This window comes from Danio rerio, chromosome 20 (genome assembly GCF_052040795.2).
Source record: "Danio rerio strain M-AB ecotype USA chromosome 20, GRCz13ab, whole genome shotgun sequence".
NCBI classification, from domain to species: domain Eukaryota; kingdom Metazoa; phylum Chordata; class Actinopteri; order Cypriniformes; family Danionidae; genus Danio; species Danio rerio.
Genome location: NC_141040.1, coordinates 23136914 through 23157826, shown reverse-complemented (window position 1 = coordinate 23157826; position 20913 = coordinate 23136914). Strand labels below are relative to the sequence as shown.

The 20913-nt window shown below is 36.9% G+C and overlaps 2 protein-coding genes across 5 annotated transcripts; one reads left to right on the top strand and one right to left on the bottom strand.

Moving 5' to 3' along the window:
- The first annotated feature begins 825 nt into the window (after positions 1 to 825).
- On the top strand, positions 826 to 20038 carry eif2b4 (eukaryotic translation initiation factor 2B, subunit 4 delta). 4 transcript variants are annotated; one of them, XM_087296792.1, is made up of 14 exons: positions 826 to 889; positions 1368 to 1405; positions 1710 to 1890; positions 2508 to 2705; positions 7699 to 7781; positions 7917 to 7958; positions 8346 to 8437; positions 11612 to 11726; positions 11808 to 11884; positions 11972 to 12074; positions 13610 to 13737; positions 13848 to 14025; positions 14657 to 14837; positions 16018 to 19365. In XM_087296792.1, exons 1-14 carry the CDS (start codon positions 841 to 843, stop codon positions 16215 to 16217), a joined length of 1665 nt encoding a protein of 554 aa, XP_087152918.1. In that variant the 5' UTR covers positions 826 to 840; the 3' UTR covers positions 16218 to 19365. The 4 variants fall into 4 exon arrangements, with proteins under 4 accessions (XP_087152918.1, XP_087152917.1, XP_087152919.1 ...); XM_087296791.1 differs by having other exon boundaries at positions 2505 to 2705; XM_087296793.1 differs by lacking the exon at positions 7917 to 7958 and having other exon boundaries at positions 2505 to 2705; positions 16018 to 20038.
- Positions 16722 to 20638, bottom strand: atraid (all-trans retinoic acid induced differentiation factor). Its single transcript, NM_001044773.1, has 7 exons — positions 20499 to 20638; positions 20217 to 20344; positions 20063 to 20131; positions 19912 to 19983; positions 17892 to 18013; positions 17706 to 17806; positions 16722 to 17619 (listed from the first exon to the last, which is right to left on the bottom strand). Exons 1-7 carry the CDS (start codon positions 20592 to 20594, stop codon positions 17515 to 17517), a joined length of 693 nt encoding a protein of 230 aa, NP_001038238.1. The 5' UTR covers positions 20595 to 20638; the 3' UTR covers positions 16722 to 17514.
- Between the last annotated feature and the right edge of the window lie 275 nt (positions 20639 to 20913).

Here is a 20913-nt window from a genome sequence, read left to right as displayed (position 1 = left end):
TATGTATGTTTCACATTTTAACTGCATTTGCTCTTTACAATTCTAATTTATTCACAGCATTGTGCAAAGGAATAAACACACCGTTACAACAAACAAACTCACTTTGGGTAGAGCTGTGCACAACTGTAAACAATACTGCAGTACATATTGGAACTGAACCTACAACATACACAGGTCAGTAAATCATTCATGAAACTGTTTAATTTTTTAGACATTTTCAGGAAAATAAATATTTTTATAAAATTTGCTTGACAGATTTTGACAAATAGTTCAACGTTTTTGTATGTAATGACTCAAGTAATGAAATGAGGACTATTAGTTTTATATGGAATGACTATTCAGCATTTACAAATTTAATTCATTTTGACTGACATGACATAAGCAAATGATAATGATATAAACAGCAGAGAGTTGTATAAAAGCAATTGATGCATGTCCAAAAGTATTTGCAATTTGTTGGAAGGATTGAGAAAATGCTACTAGGATGTGCACAAATGAGTAACTGTTTTGATAAATACATTAACTGTTGTGCAAATGTAAATACCCTGCTGAAAAAAACAGCTTAAACCAGCATAAGCTGGTTGGCTGGTTTTAGCTGGTTGACCAGCCTGGTTTTAGAGGTGTTTTTGGCCATTTCCAGGCTGTTTTTTTCAGCAGGATAGTGTTGTAAGAAATGCACCAAAGCGACTGAGAAAAACTGTAAATGTGAAAACGTCTGGCGTTACATGTAAAACGAAAGAAAGTCATCTTACTCGTTTCTATCGCTAGATGGCAGTGTAATTCTTCTCCGTTGCGTTTCACATCGGTTTACCAGCAGGAGAAGTCACGAAGAAATGAAACATGGCGGACTCGGATGGGAGACAGGTTGACAGCATCAACCATGCTACAGGTAAAACATAATATTGCCAACTTTCTACGTGTGCTGAGACCGACGTGAACATGTACACAAGCAGTCGTTTACAGTCACCAACAGAGAGCTTGTGTTACGGCTCGTTCGGTCGCTTGATCGCCTCTGCCATGACACAGCTGACTTGACACATCCATACAGTGGAAATTACATCATGCTGTTTTGCCATTTGGAATGTATTTATGCTGACCTCTAACTGCATAAATTGATCACATTATTCCAAATTGTGTGTAACGCGATATTTTTTCAAGACAAAGAGAATCTTTATGCAACGTTTTTAGTTTGGTAAAGATCGTGTGCCAGCATGATGAAATAACACTGCAAATTCAGTGTCGAGGGGTTTTCTGTTCTCGTAGACCTCATTACTTCAAACTTAAACCGCCTTTTCTCTGTAAATGACTATAATCTAGCAAATTTAACCTTGATATACCTTTTAAATATCTGTTTGTTTGTGTCATAGGTGAAGAAGGGAAGTTGCAAGATATTGTAAAAGCAAAGGTAGGTCTTTTTTATTATTAATATTATTATAAATTCACTATATTTTATACCATATTTTATTTGTATGTTATTTTTCAAATCCATTGATTGTTTCTTAAAAAGTACTTAATATTTAAAAAAATTAATTGTCCAAATGTCCTAAAGAGATGCTGTCCTGGACAACATTTTAGGCTTTACTAGAAATAAAATGTTTTTTTAATGCCCAAAGTGCAGATTTGATTTTTAAGACATGCCACATTTGTTTACAGGATTTCTGAATTTAATAATAAATTGAAACTGTGACACTTTTTTTTTTTACTTATAGAGTGAAGGTAAGGAGTTGACCAAAGAAGAAAAGCAGCGTCTTAGGAAAGAGAAGAAGCAGCATAAAAAGAATAAAAAAGATGACAACAAGGGTCCTCCAGAGAAGGAAAAGGAGAAGGAAAAAGAGAAAGCATCTGCTCCACCTCCATCAAAGCCTGTCACCCAGAGCCCGGCACATAAAGGTACCTCAGTGTGAAAACAAAAGTGTTCTCAATTTTCATACAATGCAATTTTTATTAAAGTTAATTTAATATCGATTGAAATTTGAAATAACTTGGTATAATTAAAGGAAATTTATTTATGTGTTTTTCTGTCTTATTAAGACTAGTTTAATATTTACAGGGAAGAATGGAGTTAAAAACATTTATGCAAATAGAGTCCCCCCCCCTCGCAAAGAAAATGTTGACCCTGACCCTGATTGTATAAGTCTATATACAAAAAACTGAAATAATACTAGTAGAGCTTAATAAAATGAAGCTGTTGCAAACATTATAAACATATTATAGTTCCCCTCATTGCCAGTAGAATAGTAAAGAAGATTAATAGTCCTAAAAGTAAAAGGCAGTCTACACTTTGAGTAAAAAAAAAAAAAAACAAGAAACATCTTCTTTGGAATAAAAGTCATGGCACATTTCAGATAATTAAAAAAAGGCAACTTATGTTTTTGAAAATACAATGTCTGTTTTGATGCTGCTATTTTTATTTCTTAGCTTAATGGAGTTTTTTAATAGCCTTTTAATCTACTCTATGGTCTATTTTGGGGTGCTGTTTTAACTGTCGGACCCTTTGATGTCAGCAGCTGCTCCAGCACCTGTAACTGCATCTGCATCTGAAACTCCTGCGGCTGCAGAGAAGCCTGCAAAGACCAAAGCAGAGCTGCGAGCAGAGCGACGGGCACGGCAAGACTCAGAACGAGCATCAAAACAGGGCAAGAAGGAAGGTGGTCAACAATCCACCTCCAGCAAACCTAAAGCCTCCCCCAATGAGCTCCAGCCAGGTAATTTATACTTGCGGACCTTACTCTTCAACCTGACCATACCGTTATAATATTGTAATTGATGTTTTTGCAATTTTATCGAGCTTGTTGCAAAAAAAGAATGAAAACACATCTCGTGCGAGCAAATATTTAGGTGTTATAAGTAGGGATATGGACTTTTGGGCCGATATCGATAACTGATAACCATACAGGTACTCCGAAAGTGGCGAGAGCGTCAAAGTAGCCCGAAGTTATTCATTTTCAATGAGAGCCAGTGGCGAGGAGCAGCGTGGCGCATCTTTACCTGTGTAGCCGTTCTTTCTCTGTAGCCGCAATGTTTTGAACTTATTTGAATGCATTCGTTTACTGGATCTTTGGACTGAAAGGTTTACGGGGTTTCACTTGTTTTTAGAAATGTCTGATCGTAAAACCTGCAACTTTTTATTTCTAAGGTATTTTTTTTGGTTATTATGTACTGATTCAAATTACTGATTCAAATTACAAGTCGGGCGCAGGTGCAATCATCGAATATATTCAATGCAAGCCAGCGCCACGGTATTCACTGCATCATCACTGTGACACTTATTCACATATGACTGGATGTGGTGTCATGATTTTGGCTACTGCAGGACACTACTGAATGATGCGCATCAGAGGGGATTTAGAAGTGGTAGGCTATACTATACCTGAATCAACCCATTCTCACGAATTGCCTGCTTATACACTCCAATACACCATATTATCGTCATTTTTGATTGCGACTTGTAAAAAGCATTTACGTCCTTGTCCTTTTTTAATGAGCCATTTTCTGAAGCTTTAAATGCACCATGCGCATATCTAAACGAATGCTGCAATAGACACCTCACTTTTCATGTAATAAACACTTTATCCGCGACACACACTCTGCCAGCTTTAATTTTTTAAAGTAATTTTAGGTTATACGTTTACATAGGAGGCAAAGCAGTGGCGCAATAGGTAGTGCTGTCTCCTCACAGCAAGAAGGTTGCTGGTTCGATTCTCGGCTCAGTTGGCGTTTCTGTGTGGAGTTTGCATGTTCTCCCTGCCTTCGCGTGGGTTTCCTCCGGGTGTTCCGGTTTCCCTCCGGTTTTACTTTTGGTGCAAAAAAAAGGCCTGAATTATTGAAAGTGTTAAAATATTCTTTCAATTTATTTTATAACTATGAAATTTAATTAATAAACAAAGTAAAGCATTAACTTGCCAAGAAATGCTCCACTTTACCACGGTAAAATAATGCCCCCACTCATGCAATACTAGAACCTGGTCTATATAACCATGGAAATATGTGTACACACAATAACACCAAAGTTGCGTACTTGTAAAATAAACAAAATGAACAAGATGCACTTTCTCTCATGCAGCCTCTGTAAAATGTAGCGCTTCGCAGCAATGAATTGGCTACTTGATGAAAAGAAATGCATGCAGCTTCGGCAATCTTCATATTTTTCGGCATATTTTCCACTGACTGAGAATAATGCAGCACTATTTTATTAACAAATTATTACAATTCTTTTTTTCCCCCCGATTTTATATATATATATATATATATATATATATATATATATATATATATATATATATATATATCCATCTATTTTTAGGCACCGACACACCTGTGGCTACGCCCCTGTTAAAAAGGAATTATAAGTTTGATCCTATCCTAATGAGCGCCATAATGTATTTATTAGTTGTCTGCAAGCATCAGTGTTTATTGAGATTGAAATAATAAAAAATAAAATAAAATTGAAAATGAGATAAAAAAATATTGTTATAGCAACCCTTGTGACTGCTTTGGGAAATAACACTTGTCGTAGATGTCACAGGATGACTGATCGTTAAGGAACGTGTTGTCTGGCACATTTGTTACCCACGACAGGTCAATATTTTATCAAGAAAAAAATTGCATAATCTGACAAAGTGACCTCCGTAACCGGCAATAAAAATTAATAAAATAAAAAACATTAATAAAAAGTAATGTACATATGTACAAATACGTAATGTCCAAAAAAGTGTTTTGATCCACCGTACAAGCGAAAAGCTAAAAACAGTTAGTATTACTTTAGAAAATGCTGCTTAAATGCATCCTATTTGGCATTTTAGATTCTTTTCAACACGTGTAGTTGCTGCTTTTCAATCAGACAATGCTTCTATGTTCATTCTTGCTGTCAAATGCGGTAAAAAAGATTTATGATGAACTGCTGTAAGTATCAAACATTAACTGCAGCCGCTGTGTAACATGCAGCGCTCCTGAAAGTTTGGATGGGGTGGTGGAATTTTTTCGCTTTTCTAAACCTAAAACCCAAGGGGAGAAAGGCCAGCGTGGATCAAGCTATGTGAGAGGCCGTAAAAGCAGCACAACCCAGTCATATTTCCTTTTGTTTCAAGCTACGATTATTTAGATTACATATCAACAGAACAAAACGGATATGATCACAAACTGAGCATATAATTCAACTGCAGCTGTCCATGTCAGAGCTACAATTTTTTAGAAACCTTTTGGAGATTTAGCCATTGGTAGGCCCACACGGAATCTGTGCGCACAAAAATCTGCAGATTTTTAGCCCATCATCGAGTCTATTTATTTACTCCTGTAAATGTGTGTAAATTTATATATATTCCATTTTTAAATTAATTTTAGTAATATTATTGACTAAAATAAAAGTGATAATTTGATTAATTTACAATACAGTAATAGTCTTTTAGAAGAGAGATTATATAAGAGACTTGCTTTGTTTACCAAATAAGTGGATCTAGATGGATTTGCATTGTAAACAATAAAGAAAACTTAAAATGCTTTTATTTTAAATTTCATATATAAAGTTTTTATTTACGATACTCCTAAAATAATTCAGCATAAATCTGCAGATATATATATATATATATATATTTTTTTTTTTTTTACAAAATTTTCATTAGAAAAACAAAAAATGTCTGCAGATTCTGTCTGGCCTTAGTCATTGGTGACGACATTATAGCAGGTTAGTGTCAGCTTTTATTTTTGGCGTCGGATTAATTTTTGCATTTAGGGAAAATCTGTTTGTTCACTTCTGCTACTAATACTTTGATTTGGATTTCAATCTATTTATTTTTTCCAGTTAAGTACAGATTAGAATGAAAAGCGGTATAATAAGCCCATAAACATACTGACCGTTATAGGTGCTGTACACTGTTATAGGTCAACGATGCTCTTATTTGCTTATTATTTGGCCTTGCTTATTTGCTTATTTTTTGGCCTTTTGGCTAAAAAAAAAGAAATCACAGTTTAATTTGTTATTATTAGATCATTTTTTTACCTATCCTGCCGTGCATGAACTAAACTATTGAGTGGTCAGCGTATGAGGCAGCTAGGCTTTAGCTTAAATTTTTAGTTAAAGGGCCATAAAACCCCCCTGTTTCAGCAGGGTGTTTTCACACCTCTCGTTTGGGAAAAGTCAGGAAAGTGGGTGTGCTAGCTCAGTTTAGGTGGGAGTGTCGGGGGAGGGAAAAGAGGGAAGGATTTGAATAAAAGAGGAGTTTCCATTTAGGCACACGCTGATTTTTACCGAGGAAAAACAAACACACAAGGGCAGGGGAGAAAGACAGTGACTGTGTTTAATGACAGTAAAATGTTTGATATCGCACGTCGTATTAGAGAAAAAAAACTCTGCATTTCTCAGTAACTCTGATGCACTCGGTAGGTCAGAAAGCTGTGTGTGTGTAGACTATCCGGTCACAAAATGCGGCGAAAAATCTAACACAACGGTCGGTAAATTTTGCTTGCAGTGTTCACGTTTTCACTCGGAGAGCAGCAATTACAGCGGATCTTTCAGTCCATAATATTGTAGTGATATTAACGTACTGTAAACTAAGTAACTTAGAAATCACTTTGACTAAGGTCTGTCTTTAAACACTGAAAGAATACTGCTGATGATACAAACTATAACATCTGAATCAAAAAAGAAAGGGCACTGATCGCACACACACTTACCAAATCTGTAGAGACAGGACTGTCAACATCAATAGGAGCTGCGTCTTTTTTAAAAGGAGACGAGCGGCAAATCAGGATTTTACAAATTTCCAGATGAGAAAAGCTGTGGAGTCAAACATGTTCCATACCAACTTATTTCTGCTGCGTGTCGCGTGCACTGATCCACTTGTGAGTCCAGTTGCGCTCTCTTAGCTGGAAAATGAAAACAAACCCTTCATTGCAGCACATTATAAAAACAACAAGGACAACCAGTATCTCCAAGCTATTTTCTTTTCCCACTTGTTATGGCAGCAAAGCGTGGCGTCTCTCTGCCGTCTGAACACTGTAAGAGGTAAAAACACGTCTTCATGCACATTAATGAAGTTGCACAATAGAGCGCGCTGATTGGTTTGAACCAAGTCTTACTCATGCATTAATGCAGCATACTCATAATAAGGCACTCCCAGGTACAGACGTCCAGTCTACACGCTGGAATACACGCAAAGATCTCATGGCCGTGAAGCGGCTTTAAAAATTAGCTTCAAACCGGAAGTACGAATTTGCTCGAAATAACACAAAAATGTGTGTCCTATTAGTGTTTTTAGCAGTGTGGGACAAATATACGACTGTCAACAACTCAAAAAATGTGTTTTGGTGTTTCTTGACCATTTAAATTATTCTTTAATGGGTTGCGTAATATGTGGTGAATATACCCCTGTAATGCATACTGCAGTCCTTTTTTTGTCTGGCTTTTTCAGATATCTCATCTGTTTGCCAAAAATAACTAATTTTATCCCTAGAAATATCTGACACCAGCGCATACATATTGTAATAGACGTGCCAGACATGAAAGCTTGACAGCCGTAGCAACACTAACTAAGGAGAGCAGGATTTAGCGAAGGGTCAATTATATTGAAAATAAATGAATAATGTGTTTATATCTGTGTGATTAAAACAAACTAATAGCAGCGTTTCTTGTCAAATCTGAGCATCTGACTGGTATTTAGCAGTTGAGTTATTTTGTATAACTTTGGTTCTGTTTGTTTGTAGTTGTGAAAAGGTTACCTGAGCACGTTCAGGTGGATGATCCTGCTGCGTTGAAAAAGTTGGCCAAGAAGCTTGAGCGACAGCAGGTGAGACAAATCTGTACTGCTATACTTTACATCTGGTTTGATCACAGCCGACTGACGATTGATGGATTCATCCAGGTGTTTTCTGAGATCCATTTTTCAGCGTTTTTTAACCCAGGTCCTTCCCGTGTCTTACAGAAGTCAGGGCAGGGATGCGGTTTAAATATAACTGGAGTCCAGGTCTGGCTCCACACTTCTGTGTGCAGTGTCTTGTTGACTTTTTGTTTCTCTGTTTCATGTAATTTTTATTCTTGGTGAAAGTTAACTCCTCTTGTGTTTAAATGTGTTATGCAAGTGATTTCATTGTGATTATTTTCATTTCACTGTGTTCACGTGATAGCTAGATGTCAAATGTGGGTGATTTTCCAGTGTGTATTTGTTTTTCATTTATGTTGTTTGTTGGGTGTAGATTTATAAATGTAGTATTACGCTGTCACGGTCGTCAGATGTGAGCGTCATGTAGCCTCAGCTTTTGACATGAGGACGGGGGATGGGACCTCCAGAATGTCTGTCCCTGATGGAATGATATATTCACATGTTGTGCTGTTGTTTGCTCTGTTCATTTAGGTTCCTTTGAGGTCAGATTATGGTTACAAGGTCAGCCTGTTCTCACATCTACATCAATACAGCCGAAAAAACCCTCCCACGCAGCAAATCAGGTACTGAAACCAATGAAGCTTCTGCATTAATTACAGATTTGCTTTAAAAGAGTTGCTTTTTCTTTTTCATTAGACTTGGATATGGCAACTAATTATCTTTTGTTGTAAAATAAAGTACTTTTCAAAAGTTTTGGGTCAGTACGATCTGTTATTCTCGTTGAAAACAAAACATTGTGTAATGAAATTGCGAATTTCTACTTTAATGCATTTAAAGTGTTTTCTGAATCTTCAGGATTTTTACTCAAGCCTTCAGTGTGACTTGATGCTCCAGATATCGATCTAATGTACTCAATAAATTCTCAAAAATTATCTATTTTTTACACATTATGTTGATAATCAGTCACTTATTATTTTTAATGTTTATAAATGTTTAAAAAAAATTTATGTGCACTTGACCAGTCACGAAAAGTCAGCTTTTTACATTTACACACTCATTTTGAAGTGAAGAAGACTAATGGCTCGTTTCCACTGACTGGTACAGTACGGTACGGTTCGGGTCGGTACGGGTTACCTTTATCAGGCTTGCGTTTCCACTTCCAAGGGTACCCTTTTGGTGGACGTGGTGTATGACAAAGTTTCAGTCGACGTCATTTTCGCTCGAGAAAATGTCTACAATAAAGCTGCACAGGTCGCTCACATATCATATGAAAAGCACTTCTCACAAAACAGATGCTGTATACACATAAATACTTGTGTATAAATGTTTATTACTAACTTTTCTATAACTTCTATAAACAGGAGTTGATTATAACTGCAGATCAATGACGGTGCGAAATAGCCTACTGTAACGTCTGTAATTATATAAAATAAATAAATAAATTAACATATATGAACACATACTGACCCTTACAGTCTCCGATATGTTACCAACTAGAGAAGAACTACACAAAGCAGACATTTCGTCATTAATTAGGTTCAAAACAACACAAAGTATAGCCTACAGTCAGTGAAAACCTCTCATCTGTGTCTGTAATCTTCAGCAGCACATGAAGCCTCTGTTAGAGAGTCATTCCATCATTCCCAGTTCATATTAGTCCAAAAGGTGATTATAAAGATTAAAACAAGGCAGTTTGTTCACGTTTGCTGAAGAAATAACGTGCTTCTTTTGCCAATTGGCTTCGCCTTTTTTCCCCGCGCTCCACTCTCGCGTTTGTCCTTTTCTTTCTGAATGTGTCACTCGCGTTTGTCAGCTTCTCACAGGATCGGGTTTCCAAAGCTTGTCAATATTCAAGTGCTAGTTATTATTATCATACGATAGAGACGCGCAGCGAGAGCAAGAAAGAAAGCCAAACCACTCGGGCTTCAGACTGGCTCGTTAAAAACTATGCGGCACAGGGTGAATCTGCTCTTCTCCATGGCTTTGTGGCTGTTTATCATGACGACAACAGGGTTTGTTTGCAGGATCGACCATGACTGCATATATATTTATAATTCCGCTGTAATCTCTCGCTGTGTATTTCAAAACATGGCGGGTCCTTTGTTTACATTCTGGCTTGTTGAGTCTACGAATGACGTATCTCTGTAAACCAATAGCGTTCAGCTGCGCGTGTAGCTCCACCCCTTTTGAGACCCTTTCTGCAGTTTGGAACCCTTTCGATAGGGTCCCGAAAAAGTGGTACGGTTTGGTTCGGTACGCCTTTTGACAGTGGAAATGGCCATAAAAGCGAACCAAACCAAACCATACCGTACTGTACCACTCAGTGGAAACGGGCCATAAAACTTTCATTCTAAAGGCCAGGACACACCAAGCCCATGGTTGGGCTTTGTCGTTCAGCGGCAGTCTGGCTTGTTGGTTTGTTGTGTTCAACACATCACCTCTCATCAGGTTAACAACAGAGCTCAATGACCCAATTCAGCATGTACAATCGTCATTAGCTGGGATGAGAGCGCTCTGTCTGGTTATTCAACAAGGACTCAAAAGTGTGAATGTGACGTAGCAAGTAAACAATTCAAGCCAAGAAGGATTACAAAGAGGCTGGCTGTAATTTTGCTACAATTCTCAAATATTTTCAAACGATATGGATTATTATATTATCAGAAATATTTGCAGGAGTGATGTACCACTCCATAGTGAGTGACAATTACTGTGATAATGGTACTAAACCTCTTACCTGTTTATGCTTTGCACGTGCACATCAGAAGTTTCAGTTTTCTGTTCCGAATGATAAAACGGACTGCCCTCTGCGGTACAGAAAAACAGAACCACCCATGCAGGCGCAGAATGCACACTCTAGTTTCAATTGACTGCAGTCTGTTTGGTGTGTTCATGGTCAGCTTTTTGGTCCAGAGGGAACCAGGCACGAGCCGACAACAGAGTTGGGTTTCATCGGTGCTAGTTGTTTGGCATTGGGTTGGTGTGTATTGACCTTATTTGGTCCAAACTGGCCTTTAGGGTCCAAAAAATGAAGAACCTTTGATTTTTGGAAATGCTTTGAAGTTAATAATGTAACAATGCTCCACACTGAAATCATGTGTCCATGCCAATTTGATACACGCTACGAACCATTAATTCAAATCAAAAGGTTCATAACGGCTTCACCAACAAATTTGAAAATGTTGTAGAATTTTGATTATTGCTCTTTTTCAAAATTCTTATTTAAGTTTTATACTATGCTTCAGAATATATGTAACTTATGAAATATGCTTAGAGGCTACACCTTAAGGGGGAAATGAAGCACTCAGTCAAGTTTACCTTATTTTGTACATTGGACTCCACTTTAATGAAAATATATTTAACAAACTCGATTAATGTAACCATTTAGCAGTAAATGGCACGTTTTACTATAGATTTTAGACCTAGGGCACAGCCATCCTGGAATGTCACAGGGTTGGTTGAGTTTCTGCCGCTGAACAGAAATAATGGAAGGAGACTGTAAAGCCTAATTTAACCCAATGCATGAAGTTGTGGATGTGGAGCTGCTGCAAATACAAGCATTAGATATGTGTAATAAGGTAAACTTGACTGAGTGCTTCATTTCCCCTTTAGCTCTTAAGTTAAGATGACTTCAAATAGGGTTAACAATTGACGTGGAATTTTAGGAAATTGTAGATTGTCCTCTAATTTTGATCTTCACTGTATATAACTCAATTTAGCATTTTGTATGTGGGATAAACTGTTAAAATGGAAGGTTTTATAGCTTAAGTCTAATTCTTTTGTTATGGTCATTTTTTTAGCATCCCAGCCACAGTTATTCACCCATCCATTGTTCGGTTGGGCCTGCAGTACTCTCAGGGCATTATAGCAGGATCCAATGCTCGATCTGTGGCCCTGCTACATGCCTTCAAACAGGTAATAAACAAAGAAAACCATACAATTGCTTAAATCTTCTTACTCTTTGAACGTGATGAATATGTAAATGCTTTTTCACAGGTTATTCAAGACTATAGCACACCTCCAAACGAGGAGTTGTCAAGGGACCTTGTGAACAAGCTTTCACCTTATATCAGGTTCATTTTTTTCCTTGTCAAAATTGATAAAGCATGAACATAGTTGAAGATGAACATCATGTGAATGTATTGGTATTGCTCTTTCAGTTTCCTCAGCCAGTGTCGGCCTCTGTCTGCCAGCATGGGCAATGCCATCAAGTACATAAAGAAGGAGATTTCAAATATACCCAATCAATGCAAAGAAGAGGAGGTAAGAGTTTTAAAGACATTTAGAGATGTTTATTATATCCGAATTGTGCCCGGGCACATTTCCCAGTTTGTTTGACAAGTGTGAGTGCTCCAAATTGGGCTCAGGTGCTGTTCAGTTGGCCGACCATGGCCTTGGAAGTGGTGTGTCAGAGTGTGGTTCGGTTAGGCTTTGGGGCAGTATGCTTGTAGTGTGAGTGCAAAGTGTGCTTGAGCCTGAAACTGAAGAGGCGACGTCACTTTTAAGGGACTGTTTCATATGGATTTCTTAATCATTCCTACTGATCAAAAAATGCAAGCTATCAGTTTATTAAAGACACAAAGCCCTCGCTGCACGTCAGCTGCACTTTCAGCAAACCTCCTAATACATGCAGCAAGAGAACTTTTATGATAATTTACGAGTGTCAATGGTTGTGGATCTGTTCAGTTAAATATTTGACTGCAAAAAATCATACAAATAAAAAAATAATACCAAACAATATAACTAAATAAATCTCCACTAATCTCCAAGCATGAGTGCTTCTCTTCCTGTTAAACTGAACACTCGCATCATCGATGATGTAAGCGTGCTCCAATTCGTAAGGTGTGTCTATATAAGTGTGTGTAGTTAAAGTCAGAATTATTAGCCCCCCTGTTTATTTTTTTCCCCCCAACTTCTGTTTAACAGAGAGAAGATTTATTCAACACATTTCTGACCATAACAGTTTAATAACTCATTTATAATAACTGATTTATTTTATCTTTGCCATGATGACAGTAAATAATATTTTACTAGATATTTTTCAAGACACTTCTGTACAGCTTAAAGTGACATTTGAAGGCTTAACTAGGTTAATTAGGTTAACTAGGCAGGTTAGGGTAATTAGGCAAGTTATTGTATAACGATGGTTTGTTCTGTTGACAATTAAAAAATATATATCTTAAAGGGGCTAATAATATTTCCCTTAAAATGGTGTTTAAACAATTTAAAACTGCTTTTAGTCCAGCTTAAATAAAACAAATAAGTGCAGTAAGCCGATATATATTGATTATTGTGACAGGCCTAACACGAACTTGCCTAGTTATCCTAATTAACCTAGTCTTACGCCTTTAAATTGCACTTTAAGCTGAAAACTAATATCTTGAAAAGTATCTAAAACATTATGTGCTATATACTAACCATATACTGTATGAAAGATGACAAAGCAACATCTCTAGGTTCTTCTTTGAGCTTTGGGTGTTCTGTCTATTTGTTCTACCTTGTCAGATTGTCCCACCGCCCATTCAAAAAGTAGGTAGCACATTTTGATGACACAATATGCTCCCCATCAGATTTTGCTACCAGTGTAAGTTTTAATGTGTAGTAGTGTGATCTAAAGCTGTTACATCACCCTAACCTACCTAATCCCTAACCCCGTCCTCAAAACCATTCAAATACAGGGTTGGTAGCATAATATGATGGGTAGGATAAAATGTCAGGACACTGCACCAAAAAGTGATGTGCACCCCTGCTTACTGCAGTATTTCTGTGAGTTCCTAAAACCAGTGTTTCCTCAACAGGCAAAAGGGAAACTGCAGGCATGTATTGATAGTTACATAAATGAGAAGATCATTTTGGCTTCTGAAGCCATTTCTAAATATGCTATTGAGAAGATAAGCAATGGAGACGTCATTCTAGTTTACGGCTGGTAAGTAATTGTAAAGTAATTGATCATCATTTTTAATCGCCAAATATCAAATAGTCTATATTAAATCGTTCAGATGTGTTTCAGGAGTGCTTTCTTGTCTTTTTTTCAAGCTCGTCACTTGTCAATCACATTCTGTGCGAAGCCTTTGAGAAGCAGAGGCAGTTCAGAGTCATAGTTGTGGACAGTCGGCCCAGGTTGGAAGGTCGAGAGGCGCTGAGGCGTCTGGTGAAGAAAGGCATCCGATGTACTTACGTGCTCATTTCTGCCTTGTCCTACATTCTGCCTGAAGTGAGTCATTCTTTTCTGTAAATCTCATTACTTGCTGGGATTTTTGCAAGCGTGTTTTATTTTTAGCTTCTTGTGAGGTAATGTGCTTTCTTAACAAACTGCTTGCACCGTCAGCTGATTGATTAAGTGTGTGATATAAACGGCTGCTAAAAATACGACTTAATTATGGTTTGGTACTTCTTAAAGGAACACAATAGCTGCAAATGTAGTGCAGAGTAGAACAAAGGGTAGACAAAGATAGCTACTCCTATTTAGCAATCTTTACCATATTTAACTGACAAAAACAATCTTATATTTTGCAGAAGTTAAAAGATAACACTGCAAAAATAAACCACAATGGTTCTGTAGTATCAAGTTAGGGTGTTTGTATTTTAAGGCATTTCGGTAAATAAAAAGTTCATATACATTTTTGTAACATTATAAAACCTCACTGTACATCAATTTGTTGCATCCATGATAAATGAAATTTTGATTTGAAACAAAACAAAAACCTGACTTGTTTGAACAGTAATGTAATATCTCATATATCTAATGTAATATCTCAAGTTAACCGGCCTTTATGTTGTCATTATAAAACATTGTTTGCCTGAATGCTGAATCAGAGCTTGGACTCTGCACTCTTTATTTCCAGGTATCCAAGGTATTTCTCGGTGCTCATGCACTCCTTGCCAATGGATATGTGATGTCACGTGTTGGAACTTCCCAAATTGCCCTGGTAGCAAAGGCCTACAATGTACCAGTGCTGGTCTGCTGTGAGACCTACAAGTTCTGTGAACGAGTGCAGACGGACTCTTTTGTATCCAATGAATTAGGTAACTGTCATGTTGTGCTTACTTAATAAAATTTGCATCATTTTATTTTATCAATAACCCTTTTGATGCTCAAAATTGGTGGAAAATGATGACCCATTGCTACCTTATTTCAATTGTAGCTCAGTGTTTATTTGATAAATCTTTCAAAGATTTGCATTTTTATCATTTATTATTACAGGAATTTATTATCTTATTTATTTTCATTTTTTAAAGTCGTTTTTTAAGTTTTGTATTTACACCTCCATTTTCCCCAAAAAGCCACTCAGGAACCTAATTTCAAGTCAAGTTGAACTTTATTGTCATTCCGCTATATGCAATAATAATAATTCCTTACATTTAGATAGCACTTTTCTAAACACTCAAAGCGCGTTACACATTGGGGGAAATCTCCTCATCCACCACCAGGGTGCAGCATCCACTTGGATGTCACGATGGTAGCCATATGGCGCACCACACACTAGCTAAATGGTGCATAAGAGACAAAGTGATGAAGCCATTTATGATATGGGGATGGTTAGGAGGCCATGATGGACGGAGGCCAGTGGGCAAATTTCGCCAGGATAAACCTTTTCGAACATTTTTCAAAGGACATCTTGGGGTTTTTAATGAATACAGGAGTCGGTTTAACGTCTCATCCGAAAGATGGCGCTCACTGTGCAGTATAGAGTCCCCTTCACTATACTGGGGCGTCAGGACCCACACAGATCGCAGATTGAGCGCCCCCTGCTGGTCTCATTAATACCACTTCTGGCAGTAACCTAGCTTTCCAAGTGGTCTCACATCCAAGTATTGACCAGCCACAGCCCTGCTTAGCATCAGTGGGCGACCATGTGTGAGTTGCAGAGATCTAGCTGCGGTATGTGTGGACATACAGAGGAACAAAATGCAATGCAACTAAGCTTTCTTTTTTCCAAAACAATTTTAAATATGTGATACTGTATTTGGAATATTGAATAATCAAGTATTTGTTTGTGAGATAGAAGAGATAGAAAATAAATATAATTCAGCTCACGTTTGATCCATGTTGTGCATCAGAGAGTAAAAGTACCAATACTATTTGTATAAAGCTGGGGAAGGTTTTTATGAAGTTTCATTGTTGTTTACCTATTGGTAATAATAAAAAAGATTAATATATGAAAATCCCTAAACATAACTCTTTTAAAATAAACAATTTTTACAGATGACCCTGATGACCTGATTGTGACCAGAAATGGGAAGACCCACCTAGAGAACTGGCAGACTGTTAAATCGCTGGGCCTTCTGAACCTGGTGTATGATGTGACGCCACCAGACTTTGTGGACCTTGTGATCACCGATTTGGGCATGATCCCCTGCACCTCTGTGCCTGTGGTACTGCGAGTCAAGAATGTAGATCAGTGAAGAGCAGATGCACACACTTCCCTCTTGAATCTGTGCGCACAGGGCTTCTGGCATGAAACAAACATATCTATCAAATGGAACCAGCTTTTCAAATATAGCTGCTGTTTATGTCCTCATTGGGGGGACTCCATTTCATTTTGAACCGCGCAACTGGTCCTATTCTAGATGTGTTTTTTAAATGACAGTTGGTTTCAGGCAGAACATTCTGAGATCAGTTCATGAAATTGGTGTAGACACCATGCAGATTGTCAGTAATGCATTTTTTGCTTTCAGTTTTGGCCCCTCATGATGGTCCGTAAATAGACATACACGTTTTAAGAAATATCTATCATCTTTTTTTCAAGATTACCCATGCCAAAGTCCTTTCATAGATGTAAAAAAAAGGGAACAGTGCATATGTGTGCGCAAGACCATGTTGTACGTATAAGGGGTTTGGTTTATATGACCAAAACCTTAGAAATGCTACAAGAAAATAAATGGTTTAGATTAAAAAATGATGCTGACTTATTTTTTTTTTTAACAGATCTTTATTTTAGGTACCAGGTTAACAAGGTACATGCTGAAATGCATACCACAATATTACAGTATTGACAAAATCATACCAGTTTTCAGCAAACAGCGTGTCAGTCTATTTATCTCATATTAGCAGATGAAACATTTACCAGCTTTATTTTAACCCTGCCAACAAAGACAAGCATTGCAGGAGCTATTATCAGCTGACTAACATGAGACATCTGTAAAAGGCAGAATGTGACAGTTATAATCTACATTTTCACATTTACTCCCTTGTAAAATGTCAAAATACTGTAGTCTTTAAACACTTTAAAATGAACATCATTTACTTTTAAAGCAACATGCAATATTTATCTTTCAGAAGCATCGCTTAAATGTCTCAGTGCTTCATTTTCAACTGTTTCAAATAAAAACATTCGGCAGAAATGAGGCAGCTCTCCAAATACGATCAGCAAGTTCAGTCTGTGGTCAGTTTTCCCTTTGCAAACCAGCCTCTTTATGGCTGTGAATATGTCAGTGTTCATGAAATACTTTATAAAATATATATATAAAACGATTTTAAGGACGTTAAGGGTTTAAAAAGAGTGAAACACTAGCTGTGTGTAAACTTATTCATTTAAAATAATAATAATAACATCATGTAAACCTGCTTTTGGTTAGTTAAAAGACCAATAATCCGGTGGTTATCTTTCCAGTGTATGATACTCAGTATTCGGATGCATCATTTGAATGCACCTGATGCATTTTTTAGGGTTCTCACTTCAAAAGTCAGTCTCTTTAAAACTCAAGTGTTCTTGACTTTTCGTCTTTGTGTAAACCAGAGCACAGACGAAACCACCACTGTTGATGCGGTAAGTATCCCAAGCACTTTAACTAAAGGAAATTCTCCCTGTAAAGCATAAGAAGTAACAATAAACATGTTAAAATACAGAAGCAATGACTAACCTGTTTGGGATGACTGTCCAGGGGTCTCACCTGTCTCATGCATTTGTACCCATGGAAATTGTTAAGACAGCTACACTCGAAAAATCCTGGTCCGTATGGGCTGCACAATGAGTTTTCAGGGCAAACCAAGGCTGAAGACACAAAACAATATACAAAAAATGCCTTAAAGGCTTTGCATTTTACAGATGTACATGTCTGTTTGCCTAGATTACTTACGCATCTGCACTGTTTGATTGCAAGCATTTTTCTGTCCTTCACAGATTCTGGTAATGCTTTTCACTTCCACCTTCTCCCATGATGCTCTGCCCCCCGGACACTCCAGTTTTGAAGGTAGTAAACTAAACAGATATTGGTCAAGTTAGCTTAAATTTAGCATTTACTTACCGTAAAGTTGTTACATTTGTACATTTACCACTTGCTTTCATCCAAAGCGACTTACAGGTGAGGATAAAAGAAACACTTTAAATACACAGAGAGCAGCAACGTGTAGGAGCCCTAACAAGTATAAATCCGTTTAGCATCTTTTAAAAATGGTTGATTCCTTTGAACAAAGTGTTTGTAGGACGTGTCTGGTGCATACTGAGAGGTAGAGGAATTAGTATGTTTCCTACAGGTGGTTTGTCATGTCTATTTGCATGTGTAAAGCACACTCAGAATGGCACAGTGTTTTCCAGAAACATGGAGTGCTAATAGGAAAGTGTCTGGTGCATATGAAGAGGATTAAAGCGTATCTGCTACAGGTGAAGCCCACTCACATTCAGAACTGCACAATTTTCCCAGAAACATTGAGTGATTATAAAAAAGTGTCAAGTGCAAATAAATAGGGAGAGCTATTGATGGAAAACTAAATTATTAAGTATTGATGAACTGATTCCTCTTGATGTTTATTTATATGGCCAGAGAATCCGCTGTTTACATTGAGTTTGGCAGGTCATTCCACTATGACGGAACATTAAATGTGAAGGCCCTTGTGAATGGTTTTGTGTCCCGTTGGGATGGTATCAAAAAGTGTCGTTTGGTAGCAGAATATCACATGAAATAAAATATTAACATTTTATTAAACCTGATTTATATTTTCTGTTTACACAGGTCACTTTATTAGGCCCATAGATCAGCTGTTTGTTAAGGCATCTAAAAAGTCGATGCCTGTAGACGAGGCCTATTGTTTGTTAATCCAAAACTGAAAATTCTGTTATCAATTACTCAACCTTTTCTTGTCATAAACCTGTTTGCCTTTCTTCTTCTGTTGAAGAGATATTCTGAAAAATGTTGGAAATCAGTAACCATTGACTTACACAGTTGCTGTTTTTCCTACCATGGAAGTCAGTGGTTACAGAATTTTGACTTTTTTCAAAATATCTTCTTTTGTGTTTAATAGAAACAAAAACTTGTAAAGATTTATATTGTACATTTTAATTTTTGAGTGAACTGTCCTTGTTATTTCCTAATTAATGCTTAATAATCAAGTTATAATGTTTTATTATATATTAATAGCTAGTTAATTTCAGTTTTTAACAAAGATTAACAGAGTAACTGTGATGAATGCAGCTCTAACTGCTGATTTTAATGTGTTAACTATTATGAGACCTTATTGTAAAGTGTTACCTATTATAATCCTTTTGCAGTTTATCTTGTAAAACATTTGTTTCCTATACACATTATATACAATAAAGCACTACAGTGCACACACACACACACACATACATAAACAAAAAAAAAAAATGAAGAGTTCAGATGCAAAAACCTCTAAGTGCCATCTAAAATTTCCATCAATAATGAGCATTATTCTCAGCCTCCTTTGTTTATGTTGAGTTATGTCACTTTGAAAATAATGAAAAGCACTTATTCGTTGCCATAAAAGTGAAATTACTGAACCTACACAATGGAGACTGATAAAAATGCTCATTTTAAAAGAAAATTTCAGATGGCATTTAGAGGTATTTGCATCTGAACTCTTCAAATATATTTGGTTATTATGACTGTTAAAGTAATCCTTTCAGTGAGTATCGTGATAAAAGCTTCACTATTTATTGTAATAAGAAACATTTGAACTGTCATAAACGTATATGTCATCTTGTCAACATGGACCAAAATCTCAAAGAAATGTTTCAAGCATGATGTTGAATTAATCAGTGTTGCTACACTGTTCCATGACACTTCCTTGACCCCTCATTTTGAAACCACATGCAGCCTTGAATGTTATGAGCATGATATTCTCCACTCATGGATGACTTACAGTTGTGTAAGCTGGCTGAAACCCTGAAACACATAATCACTCAGGTTGGAGATGGGGTTGTTGGAGAGATCTCTGTAAAACAAAGACAGTTTGCTATTCCGTTTATTAAAACATCGAGTGACGCTCATACCATGATGATAAAAGTACGTACATGATGAGTGCTGTGGATGAATTATAAAGGTGCTCTACATGACTGATAGAGCAGTTTGACAAGTCCAACCTAAAGCAGAACAGATGTTTGAAGATGTATTATCAGACTATTAAATATTTCAGTTATAAAAACGAATACTAGTAAATGAACCTACCCTATAATAGTGTCGACATCGCTGGTGTTGTTTTTAAAACAGCAGTGACCCTTAACATAGCCTTTTGTTATGCAGAAGCTCCAGACCGGACTATCATGTCGTATCGTTCCTTCACACATCTGACATAACTAGAGACAATAAATGTGAAAGCTTTCAAAATATTGTACGCCAACATGCATGAATCATATCTATAGTCAACTGCGATAACATAATAACAAATAACGGTTGCATTTAAGGAGGTTATTTAGGGTGTTTTTGCACCACACCAGTCGATCTTCTCACCTGTGCATCGGTGTCCTGACTGTTGACATATACATTAAATAAAAGTAATAAAACAGTAAATAAATACATAGAAGACACTGTTACATTAGCTGTCATTTTGATTTTTGCCAAAGCTAAGTCATGTGATTAGAAGATCGCGTGACGTCCAATGGCCGCGACCCCATTCATGACAACCAGGCGGCGCAAATATTTCAAGTGGTGCTCGCTGCATTGTGAAATGTCCATAGAGGCTCACAAAACAGAGGGGGTTTTCATATGGATCCTTAATCCATTCCTCCATATAAAATGAGCTGATTTACTAGTCTGGATTTATGCAGCATGCCAGTGTTTAGTGCATTTGTCAAGATGAATCATTCAATACCGTTACCAAAGTAACAATAAAATAAAGAAACTAAATCATTTTAAAATAATAAAA